Below are 15,312 nucleotides of genomic sequence, written 5' to 3'. Positions count from 1 at the left end.
CCTGTAATCCCAGCACTTTGGGAGGCTGAGGCGAACAGATCACAAGGTCAAGAGATCAAGAGCATCCCAGCCAACATGGTGAAACTCTGTCTCTACTAAAAGTATAAAAATTAGCTGGCTATGGTGGCACGTGCCTGTAGTCCCAGCTACTAGGGCGGCTGAAGTAGGAGAATCGCTTGAACCCAGGAGGTGGAGATTGCAGTTAGCTGAGATCACGCCACTGCACTGCAGCCTGGTGACAGAGTGAGACTCCGACCCACTAAAAAATAAAAGAATACAGTTGGCTGGGTGTCATAGCTCACACCTATATTCCCCGCACTTTGGGAGGCCAAAGCAGAGGATCACTTGAGGCCAGGAGTTTGAGATAAGGCTGGGCAACATAGTGAGAACCTATGTTTACAAATAATTTTTTTTTTAATGAGCCAGGTATGGTGGCATGTGCTTGTAATCCTAGCTACTTGGAAGGCTGAGGCAGGAGGACCACAGGAGCTCAGGAGTTTGGGGGTGCTATGAGCCATGATCGTGTCACTGCATTCCAGGCTGGGCAACAGAGGGAGACCCTATCTCTATTATTAAAAAAAAAAAAAAAGCAAAAATATGCACCATTAAAGAAACAGGAGATCCAAGAAACAAAGGAATCAACACAGAAGAAGGAATTCCTCAAAAAGTGATCAAGAGAAATCCCAGGATGACACCTGTGTAGCAGGCTTATAAAAGAAAAGTCCAGAGCAGAGGAAAAGAAGTGACTGTTCCAGGAAGAAAGTATACAGTATTAACATGGACCTGAGGAATAAGTTGGTATGACTGATCATACTGCTAACTCTGTGGCTAAGTTAGTGGGAAGTGAAGAATTAAGCAAATAAAATAATGAAGCAATTGAGTAATTTTTGTTGTTTGTTCTTTTTTATTCTTTGAGACAACTGTTAATTCTAAGACAGACAAAAAGCTTAACACAAAAATAAATCACAGTAAAATACCTGACTTAGTGGTGAATACTTACGTAGCTCTAATGCTTTAATCTTTGAGTATGTAATCAAAAATTGTTTAATAACTGGAAGACTGGAGCAATAGGAGGAAGAATGATATAAAAGGAAAGAACTAAATCCTCATCTTCCATGGGAATAAATCAATAAACAATATATACAATTATTTTTTTCTGTCCAGCGAATGGAATACAGTGTTTTGGGTTTTATTTTTTAGATGGTCTTATTCTGTTATCCAGGCCATCGTAGCTCACTGCAGCCTCGAACTCCTGGGCTCAAGCAATCCTCTAACCTTGGCCACCCAGTTTTGGGATTACAGGAGTGAGTCACAGCACCCAGCCCACAATTGTTAAATGAAGAAACCAGAGTGTAAACATGTTTCTCAGAAACAAGGGTACGCAGAGCTAAAGAACAGCTATGAGGCTGGGTGTGGTGGTGAGCACCTGTAGTTTGTGCTACTCTGGAGGCTGAGTCAGTAGGATTGCTTGAGCCAAGTTAGAGGCTGTAGTGTGCCACAACAGCCACTGTGAATAGCCACAGCACTCCAGTCTGGGCAACATAGTGAGACCCTGTTTCAAAAAAAAAAAGGAACAGCTATGAGTTGAAAGAGACTGTGAGGCTGTTTATAAAGAACAGGACTCAAGGGTCTGGAAGGACAGAACAGGGAACTGCTTTGTTTTTATATAAATTATTTAACTTTTAAGACTATTACATCTGATACTTTGAAAAATAATTTTTAAAATTTGGATAGTGGCCAGGTGCACTAGCTCACGCCTATAATTACAGCATTCTGGGAGACTGAGGTGGGAGGATTGCTTGAACTCAGGAGTTCAAGACCAGCCTGGGCAACATATTCTACAAAAATTTTAAAAACTAGCAGGGCATGGTGGTGTATACCTGTAGTCCCAGCTACTCAGTAGACTGAGGCAGGAGGCTCACTTGAACCTGGGAGGTTGAGATTTCAGGGAGTCATGATTGTGCAACTGCACTCCAACCTGGGTGACAGAGTGAGACCCTGTCTTAAATAAATTAATTAAATTAAATTTGGATGGTAACTATTTAACTTAAAAATGGCAATCTTACCTCCGAGTTTACCTAACGATACATATACGCAAAATAAGAATAAAATATCACTTTGTCTTCTGGTATTCTTGCTAGATGCCACTCCTCACCTCCCTTAAAAAATAACTATGTACATTTTCATGAACTGAAATAACTACCTATATTTTCACAGTTGTTTTTCTAAGCTTAATTGTTGACAACACATGAAAATAAAAACTGGTTCTGTTTGTTACAAATAAATTATTAAATGATGCCATGTGAGCATTTGAAAGACAGACCAAGAAAAACTACCACAGCAAGTATAGATTTATCCAAGTAAAGGTTTTGAAAAATGGTGAAGGGCCATTATTTGAGAAGTGTATGCCATGACTTTTGGCTCTTCTATGGCCCACTGGCCTATAAATGATTAATTCATTTAATTTATTCATATAACACAGCTTTATAGATTTCCTTTTTACATTTGAGGTACCATGCTAAATTCTAAATTTCCTGAAATCTGTATGATTCTTTTTTTTTTTTTTTTGAGATGGAGTTTCACTCTTATTGCTCAGGCTAGAGCGCAATGGCGCAATCTCAGCTCACCACAACCTTCGCCTCCCAGGTTCAAGCGATTCTCCTGTCTCAACTTCCCAAGTAGCTGGGATTATAGGTATGTGCGACCACACCCAGCTAATTTTGTATTTTTAGTAGGAACAGGGTTTCTCCATGTTGGTCAGGCTGGTCTTGAACTCCCGACCTCAGGTGCTCTGCCCGCCTCAGCCTCCCAAAGTGTTAAGATTACAGGCGTGAGCCACTGCGCCCAGCCTTGAAATCTGTACTATTCTTATTTATATTTCATGGCCTAAAATACCATAAAATGCTTAAACCAGCAGCATATATTTTAATCTATTAACATCTCCAATTCTATTTTAGGCAACAAATTCAAATTTAAGAACAAGATTTATTATTTATGGATTGACATGAAGATCAAAAGCACACACAACTCCTAAATTCAACATTCTGAAAAAGCTCTCCATTATCTTTTATAATTTTCCTGTTGTCCAAGATTTGGATGTGGGTGGAGGACTACCTAGGCACCGAGGCAAGACACTGAAGGCACAAACTGTTTCAGTATAATAAAGAAAACAGTTAGAATAAGAATAATTAAAATACAAATTAGACATAGAGATGATTATGGATGATTATCAATCATTATTATAAACATTATTGACTATTAGCTTTTAATATTACTCTTTGTTGCATTACTAATATACCCCAGGAATAACCAGCAGGTATAGGGTCAGGTGCTGAAGGGACATTGTAAGAAGTGACCTAGAAGGCAAGAGGTGAGCCTCCTGTCATGCCCGCATAAGGGCCGCTTGAGGGCTCCTTGGTCAAGTGGTAAGGCCAGTGTCTGGGAAGGCACTCGTTACTTAGCAGACCGCAAAAGGGAGTGTCCTTTCCTTGGAGAAGTCAGGGAACACTCTGCTCCACCAGCTTTTTGTGGAAGGCTGGATATTATCCAGGCCTGCCCAAAGTCATCTGGAGGCCTAAACCCCTCCCTGTGGCACTGTGCTTCAATGGTCAGGCACCTTGTCCGCTTTCATGCTCCTCCCGTACTCCTGGTTCCTCTTTGAAGTTCGTAAGTAGATAGCGGTAGAAGAAATAGTGAAAGTCTTAAACTCTTTGATCTTTCTTATAAGTGCAGAGAAGAAAATGCTGAGGTATACTGCCTTCTCGCTAGGCTTCAGCTACCCCTATCTTGTAATAACGTGACTTGCTTCTCTTGTCAATCACTTAGAAGATTCACCCTCCTTACCCTGTCCAGTTCTCTTGTATGCAGTAAACATTAGCGAGTCCAGCCCTTCAGGGCCACTACCTGTCTCCCCATGTTGATGGTAGTGGTCCCCCAGGCCCAGCTGTTTTCTCTTTATCTCTTTGTCTTGTGTCTTTATTTATTACAATCTCTCGTCTCTGCACACGGGGAGAACACCCGCTAAGCCCCCTAGGGCTGGACCCCACAGTTAGACATATATCATAGTATCATCTCAATGCAGATCACAAGGTCAGGAGCTCGAGACCAGCCTGGCCAAGGTAGTGAAACCTCGTCTCTACTAAAAATACAAAAAAAATTAGCCAGGCATAGTGGTGTGCCCCTGTAGTCTCAGCTACTCGGGAAGCTGAGGCAGGAGAATCACTTGAACCTGGGAGGTGGAGGTTGCAATGAGCCAAGATTACTCCACTGTACTCTAGCCTGGGCGACAAAGTAAGACTGCATCTCAAAAGAAAAAAAAAAAGGCACAGTCTTCTGCATTCTCAGGTAAACAAGAATATAAGTATTAAACATGCATGTATTATATGTAATACATATTAAGTGTGGCTGGGTGTGGTGGCTCACGCCTGTAATCCCAGCACTTTGGAAGGCGGAGGCAGGCGGATCATGAGACCATCCTGGCTAACACGGTGAAACCCCATCTCTACTAAAAATAGAAAAAATTAGCTGGTGGCGGGCGCCTATAGTCCCAGCCACTTGGGAGGCTGAGGCAGGAGAATCGCTTGAACCCGGGACGCGGAGCTGCACTCCAGCCTGGGTGGCAGAGCGAGACTCCGTCTCAAAAAAACAAACAAACAAACAAAAAATAAAACATCTAAGTAGGCATTAAAAATATAGCAATAAGAAAAAAAAAAAAAAAACCTTGGCCTGGTGCAGTAGCTCACACCTGTAATCCCAGCACTTTGGGAGGCCGAGACGGGCGGATCACGAGGTCAGGAGATGGAGACCATCCTGGCTAACACGGTGAAACCCTGTCTCTACTAAAAATACAAAAAATCAGCTGGGCGTGGTGGCGGGCGCCTGTAGTCCCAGCTACTCGGGAGGCTGAGGCAGGAGAATGGCATGAACCCGGGAGGCGGAGCCTGCAGTGAGCCAAGATCGCGCCACTGCACTCCAGCCTGGGCCACGGAGCGAGACTCTGTCTCAAAAAAAAAAAAAAAAAACCAGTAAGCTCCACGAAGATATAAGCTCTGTGATCCACTATGGCATCTCCAGTGCCAGACAGTATCCAGCAACTTACTTGGTACTAAAATGTATTAAACGAATGAATGAAATACTACTTTGCAATTTTGTCTGCCTTCTCTAACCAACAGAGGTATTTATATGTCTGCGAAGGAAGACCTGTCTTGTTAATTTTTGTATCCCCAAGAGCCCAGAAAATGTTGAAAAGAAAAAAATGGGCGAAAAAGCCCTTTTCTGGAACAAGTTAGAATAGGACCCACATACATTTTGTTACTAACAAAACGTCCACCTTGTCTTTCTTCTTTGAAAACTGCATGGCCTTAGAGGAGTCTATTCTAATTAGGAAAAAAATTACCTTTTCAGAAGCAGGCATTTCCCACTCCATGCAAAGTGAAGCCAACTTAGCAAAACCGCAAACACTTGGCTAATTCAAACACAAGCTAATTTATTATTATTGGCGCAAATTAGCCACTTTCTTTTGCTGCGCAGGTCAATGTCCACAACCATACCGACTCTGCCTGTAGGGCGAGTGTCTCACCAGTAGCTGGTGAGAAGCACAGCTCTTCTCAGCCAAAACCGAGAGATACTGGAATTTGTGCAGTGCAGTAATCCAAACCACTCGAGTAGATATGCCCGCTTTAAAATCTGCATCTCGTAAGAAATGCCTTCAATTTTCCATATTAGGAGCTGAGAAAACAGGTCTCCTGAGCCCTTCAGGGACAAGTTCTTTGGCAAATACTACAACCACCTCCAACACTATGCCTGAGTCCGAGGGTGGGCCACACACGACCCAGCGCTAAAGGGTTACAACCAAGCTGTCCGCCGCCTGCCTTGCCTTTAAAGAAGCCGCACACAAGCGGGCTGCCCCGGAGTTCAACTTCCGGCCACATAGTGAGAAGATGTTTTCCTACTGGAGCTGAGCCGCGGGGGCGCGCCCCCCGGCCGCGCCCTCCTAGCCACGCCCTCCACGCCCGGCCTTCGGAGCGCGAGCTCAGGCGGGCACACGGAAGGGGCTGGGCCACGTGGGAGGCTGCTGAGTGGTTCGCCTTCGCCTCTCAGCGCGCAGTCAAGCGGAGGCAAGCTCAGAGCGCACGGAGAGCGCGGTAACGCGCGCGCGCGCGCGTTCTTAGTGCCCTCCCCGGTGACGTGCCTGGCCGGAGCCGCGCCAGGGCGCTGTTGCTGCCAATACAGCTGTCATGGCGTCCGAGGCGCTGGCTGCGGAGAACTGGCCGCGGTCTCCATAGAGCTGGGGGCGGGCGGCCCGGTATGGAGAGCAGCCCCGAGAGCCTGCAGCCGCTAGAACACGGGGTGGCGGCCGGGCCAGCGTCAGGGACAGGTTCTTCGCAGGAAGGGCTACAGGAGACCAGGCTTGCCGCTGGTGATGGTCCTGGGGTATGGGCGACGGAGAGCAGCGGCGGGAATGGGCTGGGGGCGGCGGCCGCCAGCAGGAGCCTCCCGGACTCGGCTTCTCCCGCGGGCTCTCCTGAGGTTCCCGGACCTTGCAGCTCCTCCCCGGGTTTGGACTTGAAGGATAGTGGTTTGGAGAGTCCTGCTGCCGCCGAGGCGCCTCTGAGAGGGCAGTACAAGGTGACCGCCTCCCCGGAGACAGCCGTGGCCGGAGTGGGTCATGAGTTGGGTCCCGCCGGAGACGCGGGAGCCCGCCCGGATCTCGCCGGCACCTGCCAAGCAGAGCTGACGGCCGCCGGCTCCGAAGAGCCCAGCAGCGCCGGCGGCCTCAGCAGCAGTTGCAGCGACCCGACCCCTCCTGGGGAATCGCCGAGCCTGGACTCTCTGGAGTCGTTCTCTAACCTGCATTCTTTTCCCAGTAGCTGCGAGTTCAATAGTGAGGAGGGAGCGGAGAACAGGGTCCCTGAGGAGGAGGAGGGCGCGGCTGTGTTGCCCGGGGCTGTTCCTCTGTGCAAGGAGGAGGAGGAGGAGGAGGAGGAGGAGACCGCTCAGGTGCTGGCGGCCTCCAAGGAACGCTTCCCGGGACAGTCTGTGTATCACATCAAGTGGATCCAGTGGAAGGAAGAGAACACACCCATCATCACCCAGAATGAGAACGGACCCTGCCCCTTGCTGGCCATCCTCAATGTTTTGCTCCTGGCCTGGAAGGTACATTCTGCAGCTTTCTACTTCCTACAGCTTTTGGGGTGGAGGAAAACGGGGTGAGGGAGCTGCTGCATGTCAGGTGATGGCTTCCTTTCTTTCCTCATTCATCAGTCCCCTTCTTACATGAAATTCATTCCCAGACTTCCATGTTGAAAGAATAATCCCTTGTACATATATCGAAAAGAATTGCCCCTAACCTCCGTTTTCTCTTGTAGTGTTGTTTCAACATTCAGTTGTGGTTGGTACACTTAGAAACAAGAAGGGCTTAGAGTATCTTTAATCTTATGATTATTTTAAACTATAATTTCCTACGTTTTCTTACCTACTTTATCACATATACAAAAAAGTGAAGAATTGGAGAAAGTAATCTTCAGAAGTTACCATCAATCCATGGTATCATGGACTAAGTTTTGATGGTTATGTTTAGTCTGATTTCCAACTAATGCCCCATTCGTGTGTAGATACTTAAGACAATGGTGATAGGAAAGATGTGGCTCTTTAGACAAATTCCATTTAAGGAAAAGCATTGGTCTGAGACCCAATTACCATAACTTCTTGGTTTTCAAAGATTGTTTTCATTTTATGCATGATTTTTACTTGCCTCATTTCTTTGGCTCTCAAATGGTTTGGCATTATTACCAGTAATACATCCGAATGTGTTAAAGGAGCTAAAACTCTTAAAAACTAAAATAAGAAAAGATATGTCTAAGGTGAAGGAGCAAAAAAAAGGAAGGACCCTTAAAAATAGGTATGATGAGGACTCAGAGAGAGTTACCTGTAAAATGAAGTGTCTTATTTAAGCTTGCAGTGTTAGGGTGCTGAGAAGATGCATCTCACAGCACCTATTTTATTTTCAAATTGGTAATTATATCTATAGATACAATGTTTCCTAGAAAAAAAAATAACCCAAACTGGGTGTGGTGGTGTGCGCCGGTAATCTCAGCTACTCTGTAAGCTCAGCTACTCTGGAGGCTGACACAAGACAATCGCTTGAGCCCAGAAGTTTGAGACCAGCCTGGGCAATATAGTGAGACCCTATATTAAAAGAAAAGGAAAAGAAAAAAGTAACCTGGATTCTTCTGAACAGTTAGGAAGAAAATCACGTAAAGGGAATAGTGTTTATCAAACATGCCTTTATTTTCCTGTCACTAGCAAGGGCTGATACAAAAGAAATAAAATTAGAAACCTTGCCATTGTCTGGTGCATAATGGCACTGAGATGTTTTGAGTGAAGACAGTACCTGCCCTTAAAAGGCTGTCAAGCTGTTTGAGGTGGCATCATTGACTTACTTGAAACTGTTTAAGAACAAGAAATAGTAAGTTATATGAGACAAGTGGTAGGTAAATTGTGGTAAATCTGTGGAAATGCATTTGATATTCAGAAAGGGGAAATTTTCCTTTGATATGGCATAGTCCTAGAAAGCTTCATGGGATTTATGGGTCTTGAACCAATCTTTTGTTTTCTTTCTTTTTTAAAAAGACACCACTATTAGAGCAATTTAACAGATCTTTTAAGGAAGAGAATTTAGAATAACAGGGAAATGGAATTCCCAGGGGAGAGAAGAGTATAAACCAAAGGAATGAAAATAGAATGGATATTTTGTGTTTATATGTTTATTAAATGACAGAGGTGGTAAGTTAATGTTGGAGAGTAGTGAAAAATATAGTTGAAAAGGTGAAGAAGAGCCACTTGATAGAGGCTCTCAACTAGGGTGTTAGACTTGCTCTAATGGGCCAGAGTCCCTAATCTTTTTTGTAGGAAGGAATAGCTATTATTTTCCTTTAGTCTTTCTTCTTATATAGTACTGCAGAAATTCGGAGGAAAGGACAAGTACTGTGGTCTGGAGTATTTGGAGATAGATGCATATTAAACTGACTCATTCAATTCAGACAGATTCAAGTGAATGATCAAATATTTGGGTTCCCACTGTGCGTGAGGTACTAGAAATGCAAAGATGAGGCCAGGCGCGGTGGCTCACACCTGTAGTCCTAGCACTTTGGAAGGCTGAGGCAGGTGGATCACGTAAGGTCAGGAGTTCGAGATCACCCTGGCCAACATGGTGAAACCCCATCTCTACTAAAAATACAAAAAAATTAGACGGGCATGGTGGTGGGCACCTGTAATCCCAGCTACTTGGGAGGTTGAGGCAGGAGAATTACTTGAACTCAGGAGGTGGAGGTTGCAGTGAGCCGAGATCAAGCCACTGCACTCCAGCCTGGACAACAAGAGCGAAACCCCATCCCCAAAAAAGAAAAAAAAGGAAATGCAAAGATGAGTATGATGCAAATCTGCCTTCATGTAGTGGGATGACAAACATATAAACAATAATTACAGTGCAATGTGAGAAGCTCTAATATGCTATGGGAAGCTCAGAGAAAAGGGTAATTAGGGAGGGGATTATCAAGGGAAGACTTCATAGAAGAGATAACCTGTGAACTAGATCCAAAGGATGAGTGAGAAAAGACCTGGGCAAAGAGTATAGTGTATTGAAAGATACTGAAGCAGAAAAGGATTTCTTCTACTTGGGACCTTCAACCTGGGTTGAATTGTGCAGCATAGGAGGTAAAGGAAATGGTGGTAATAGCAGGAAACAAAATTGATAGGTTTTGTCAGACTGTGAATGAGCAAGCATGCTAATGAATTTGGAGATTGTTTTGTAAATCTGTGGTTATCAGTGTTGTTTTTTTTCTCCCTATTGATGCACACAAACACCAGTCATAGGTAATCATTGATGATTGATGAAGAGATGGATAAGAGAAGCAAAGTAGAGCAGTATTCTCAAAGTGAGCCGGGTACTAGAAGTCAAAACTATTTTTATAATAATACTAAGATGTTATTTGCCTTTTTCACTCTCATTCTCTCACAAGTGTCCGTGGAGTTTTTCAGGCTATGTGATGTAATAGCATCGCTCTGACAGTTAATGTAATGTATGCCTCTGTACTTTGTGTTTTAAATTTTTCTCAATTTTAATTTATAATAAGGTGGATATAGATAGATATCCACATAGATGAAAGTTATTGGGGGTTCTCAATCATTTTTAAGACTGTAGAGGGCTCTGGGAACCAAAAGGTTGAGAAATGCTTTAGTAGAGAAAAATAGTAAATGGGCTGTGAAGGTGGTTGTCAGATTTCAGAGGACCCATTGCTGTAGGTGTTGAGACTTTATATATAGCTGATATTGGAGCTATTCTAAATTGCTAGATAAAGAAATGACATAAAGAAGGTGGTCTTTTACTTTGATATTAGGCTAGAAGTAAGATTGTAGTGAGTGTAGCAGGAAGAATTGATGCGGATAGCGCTTTGGTTAGAGTTCTTTACCCCCTCTCTTTGATAAGGATAATGTAGCATTCCCAATGATGATTTCATCACTGACTGGCTATAAGAAGTGAAGACAGTAACACCATTTTTCAAACCTGAGTAACAGAGATTGGTTGGGTCTTTCAAAAGATAGGGAAGGTATTAAGGGAATTATTTTAGATGGGAAAGTTGATGCCAAAGTTTGGTTGTGTTTAGTTGGAAATGTCCAGTAGTGGGACATAAAAATATAAATATTCATTATGCTGTTAGAAGCATGGACTGGGTCTCAGGAAAGAGGCTGATTTTTTTTTTTTTTGAGACAGAGTCTCACTCTGTGTTGCCCAGGCTGGAGTGCAGTGGCAGGATCTCGGCTCACTGCAGCCTCTGCCTCCCGGATTCAAGTGATTCTCCTGTCCCAGTCTCTCCAGTAGCTGGGACTACAAGCGTGTGCCACTACGCCGGCTAATTTTGTATTTTTATTAGAGATAGGGTTTCACCATGTTGGCCTGGATGGTCTTGAACTCCTGACCTCAGGTGATCCACCTGCAAGAGGCTATAAAATTACAGAGAAAAATCAAATCAGAGAATTACTACCTAGAGTAAATGTGGTAGTTCTGAGACTAAATGAATTCTCCAGAGAGTAGTGAGCAATAGTTCTCAACTTTTTTGCCACCCCAATATGTGAGAGTGACAAATTGCCAGTAGAAACATCCTCTCCATCCTGCCTCAATTTCCCCACTCCCTCTCCTCCCCTACCTCATTCTCCAGGAGACGGAGAGAAAACAGAGGAATAAAGATCAAATTGGGGGAGGAAGGGAAGAATATTAAGGGTGAGGGAGTGAAAAACCAGCATAGGCACAATTTGAGATGTGGAATGAGAACTAGAAATAGGGCAATGTCATGCGAGTACTCAGGGAAAGATAATGTAATAAAAATTTAGTACGTTACTATTGTCAAATGCAGCAGCATCAGAGAGCTGATGGAGTAGGGAAGATTCTGCCGAAGATGACAGGTGTAGGGACAAGGTCACTGAAAAGTCAGGATAACATGGAATCCTCAGTTCTCTTTAGAGGAAAGGAACAACAACCGTATTTTCTGAAGTATTGGGAGGAATGGAACAAGAAAAATACAGAGACAAGGTCATGTTAAGATAGAGAGGTTGGCCATGTGTGGTGGCTCATGCCTGTAATCCCAGCATTGCGGGAGGCTAAGACAGGAGGATCGCTTGAGCCCAGGAGTTTGAGACCAGCTGGGGCAATGCAGTGAGACCCCCATGTCTGTAAAAAAATAATAATAAGGGAAAAAAAGAGAGGTAGATGAAAACTGAAGCCTTATATTTTTCAATTTGGCAAAATAATCATTGAACTCATAAGCAGTAACTATTGAACTCATTAATAATTAAGCTTGTAAAGCATTTGACAGGGTGAATTTTGTGAGAAAAGTATATTGCATTTTAAAGAAGAATCTCAGTGGAGATTATGCTGAGGAATTTGAGGCACAAACAGAAAGACTGTCAATTAGTAGCATGGATAAATTGAGGTATCCTTTAAAAACCATTAGATTATCAGTTTTGCTTTGTTTTTGGTCTTTCCCTAGTTCACTTATGTCTGGAAATAGGAGCAAGAAGAATGACTGGTTAGAGTTATCAAGACTTGGGCTTTTCTTTCAAGAACTGATACCTGGGGTGTAGGGGGAGAGAATTAGAGAATTGAAAGGGAAAACAGCTGATCATCTCTTTTGGGAGAGGATGAAATTATTAGAAAATCAATAGACTGAACAAACTGGAAGGATTTGAGCAAAGGAATAAGTGTAGTAGTTCTGGATGAGAAGTGACAGTAAAAGTGATCAAACAGGGTAAGGACTGAGTTGAAAGTATTGGTTCAGAACTGATAGAGAGTAGGTGATCATTCATAATCTATTAAATAGTTGACTGGGCACTGTGGCTCACGCCTGTAATCCTAGCACTTTGGAAGGCCAAAGCCAGAGGATCAGTTGAGCCCAGTCTGGTCAACATAATGAGACCCCATCTCTATAAAAGAAAAAAAAAATTTTTTTAATTATAAAAAAAGAAAATCTATTAAATAGTTGAGCTGTGATAATCTAACAAATCAAAAAAGAAATCTATTACATTTAATTCAAGCTCAAATTCGTAATTCTGTTTACCTCTCATTTTCAAGAGATAGTTTCATCTACCTCTGTATTTTTCCTTTTTATTGTTTTTTTGTAGAGATGGGGTCTCACTATATTGCCCCAGCTAGTCTCAAACTCCTAGGCTCAAATTACAAATTATACCAGGTGAACTTATCAAAATGTATCACTTAGAACACATTTTTATTTTGCTTCTTTTTGACTATGTGTGATTTTTAATAGTTTTTTAAAATCTTATTTTAGCTGTAAAAAAAATGCTTTTTATAGGTATATTTGAGGGTTGTAACCCATGTAATTAGGTGTTTATGAAGTTAAGCTAGAGGTAAATAACATATATATTTTAGTGCTTACAAAGGTATTTTTTTAATAATAGAGGGAATCCCTACTTGGCTATACTTTTTTTTTTCTTTTAGAATGTTATAGGTTCTGAGGCCAATATACATACAAAAAAACTTATATATAACCTATATTATACGTTGTGATAGAGAAGATAGAGTATTGCAATATCTGATCATTGTATAGCATTTTAGTAGAAAAATGAATGCACTAATTTAAGATGCTGGAAACACATCTCCTCTCCTTAACTGTTTTTGGTAGGGAATTCTTTTCCCAGTTTTTTTCTTTGCTTAGTATAAGCTGAGATTATCTCCTGTTCCAAGTCATGGGAGGGATGCTGGGGTCCTGAAGAAGGATTTTTAATATAAAGTTGGTTTCTCCAAACATCAAACCTATAAACTGTAAAAATAAGGATTCATATATTTGATTCTGTAAAATATAAAAAAGCTTAAAAAAAAAGAGCAGACACAAACTAAATCAAAACACACTAAACTAAGGGAACTATTTGCTGGATTATCTAAGGGCTAATTTCCTTTTTTTTTTTCTTTTTTTTGAGATAGACTGTCATTTTGTCACCCAGGCTGGAGCGTGGTGGTGCAATCATGGCTCCCTATAGCCGTGACCTCCTGAGCTCAAGCAATCCTCCTACCTCAGCATCCTGAGCAGCTGGGACCACAGGTGTGTGCTACTATGCCCACCTAATTTTTTTTTTTTTTGACAGAGTCTCATTCAGTCGCCTAGGCTGGAGTGCAGTGGCACGATCTTGGCTCGCTGCAACCTCTGCCTCCTGGGTTCATGTGATTTCCGGCTCTTTTTTGTATTTTTAATAGAGACAGGGTTTCACCATCTTGGCCAGGCTGGTCTCGAACTCCCGACCTCAAGTGATCTGCCCGCCTCAGCCTTCCAAAGTATTAAGATTACAGGCGTGAGCCACTGTGCCCAACCAATTTCTTTTTTTTTTTTGAGACGGCGTCTCGCTCTGTAGCCTAGGCTGGAGTGCAGTGGCCGGATCTCAGCTCACTGCAAGCTCCTCCTCCCGGGTTTACGCCATTCTCCTGCCTTAGCCTCCCAAGTAGCTGGGACTACAGGCGCCAGCCACCTCGTCCAGCTAGTTTTTTTCTTTTTTGTATTTTTTAGTAGAGACGGGGTTTCGCTGTGTTAGCCAGGATGGTCTCGATCTCCTGACCTTGTGATCCGCCCGTCTCGGCCTCCCAAAGTGCTGGGATTACAGGCTTGAGCCACCGCGCCCGGCCTAAATTTCTTTTTTATTTTTTCTGTAGAGATGTGTGTGACCATGTTGTCTAGTCTGGCCTTGAACTCCTGGCCTCAAGTAATCCTGGCTCAGCCTCCCAGAGTGCTGGGATTACAGGCGTGAGTCACCATGGCCAACCCTAATTTCTTAATTTACAGAGAGCCCTTATAAATTCGAAAAAGATGAGCAGCACAATGGCGAAATGAACAAAAGGCTATTAACAGAAAATTCAAAAGTTCAAATGGACATATTCTTTTGTCTCATTATCACCTGCAAAGTGAGGCACCATGAAGGTGAGCTTTTTGCCAGGGGTGAGTTTTTTCTCTAGTTCTCCCTCCCTCGTTGATGACTTTTTTACCTCATATCCTTTCACAGACACTTCTAACTTCCACCTAGGTTTTATGCTTTTTCCCCTGACTTGCAGGAACATTGTAATCACACAAATTTTCTTTTCCTGAAGTAAGCACAGAGCTCTTTTGAGGTTTTCCAAGTGTGTTTATTACTTATAAAAAAGGAAAAACAGATGGTGAGCCAAAGGTTTCATCTTAGCCTCTGCCCACCTTGTTTTTAAATATAGATCCTGTAAAAAGAGATTAAAACTTCACACAATTGTGGGGTTTTGTTTACACAAAAGACTTAAGAACATTTCTGAGGCTTTCATTCCCAGTCTCTTCCAAGAATTGGTGGTGTAACTCTGGATTTGTAAGATATGGTAGACAAGGGCTGAGGAGAGAATAAATACTGCCAGTAGGGGTTGCCCTCTAATAGTGATAGATGTGTTCATTTCTTCTTCTCCCCTTGATATGAGTAGTCTTTTAGTGAAAAACCTCCTCACTCCCTATCCAACCTTATCTGTTGAGTCCCAGGTGAAGGACATTTGGGCACAGGTGGTACTAACAATCATAGGGACTTTGAATAATAATAGTAAGTACTCAATTATTTTTGTGTCCAGATACTGTGCGTTATTTTACATGCATTGTATGTGTTTTCTCTTTTAATTTTCTCAACCACATCATGAAATCCTTATGTAGACTATTGTTCTTATTTTATGTATATAGAAAATTGAGGCCAGGCACAGTGGCTCACGCCTGTAATCCCAGCACTTTGGGAGGCCGAGGTGGGCAGATC

At 42.8% G+C, this 15,312-nt stretch overlaps 1 protein-coding gene and 1 long non-coding RNA gene across 3 annotated transcripts in view; one reads left to right on the top strand and one right to left on the bottom strand.

The window, feature by feature from the left end:
• Positions 1–2,965: 2,965 nt before the first annotated feature.
• LOC105510618 lies at positions 2,966–5,890 on the bottom strand. The gene is made up of 2 exons (XR_001001587.1): positions 5,301–5,890; positions 2,966–3,775 (listed from the first exon to the last, which is right to left on the bottom strand). It is a non-coding gene; the product is annotated as an uncharacterized LOC105510618 (long non-coding RNA).
• A 214-nt stretch (positions 5,891–6,104) lies between these two features.
• The window catches only part of FAM63B (family with sequence similarity 63, member B), a 91,297-nt gene continuing 82,089 nt past the window's right edge, over positions 6,105–15,312 (top strand). For both annotated transcript variants that reach the window (XM_011940503.1, XM_011940502.1), the window contains exon 1: positions 6,105–7,155. In XM_011940503.1, coding sequence (XP_011795893.1) covers positions 6,307–7,155 — 849 coding nt within the window. In that variant the 5' untranslated portion in view covers positions 6,105–6,306. The remainder of the gene's footprint in view (positions 7,156–15,312) is intronic.

This window comes from Colobus angolensis, unplaced genomic scaffold (assembly GCF_000951035.1).
Source record: "Colobus angolensis palliatus isolate OR3802 unplaced genomic scaffold, Cang.pa_1.0 Scaffold19, whole genome shotgun sequence".
NCBI classification, from domain to species: domain Eukaryota; kingdom Metazoa; phylum Chordata; class Mammalia; order Primates; family Cercopithecidae; genus Colobus; species Colobus angolensis.
The sequence above is the reverse complement of the archived record's forward strand: the minus strand, read 5'-3'. Positions and strand labels throughout refer to the sequence as shown.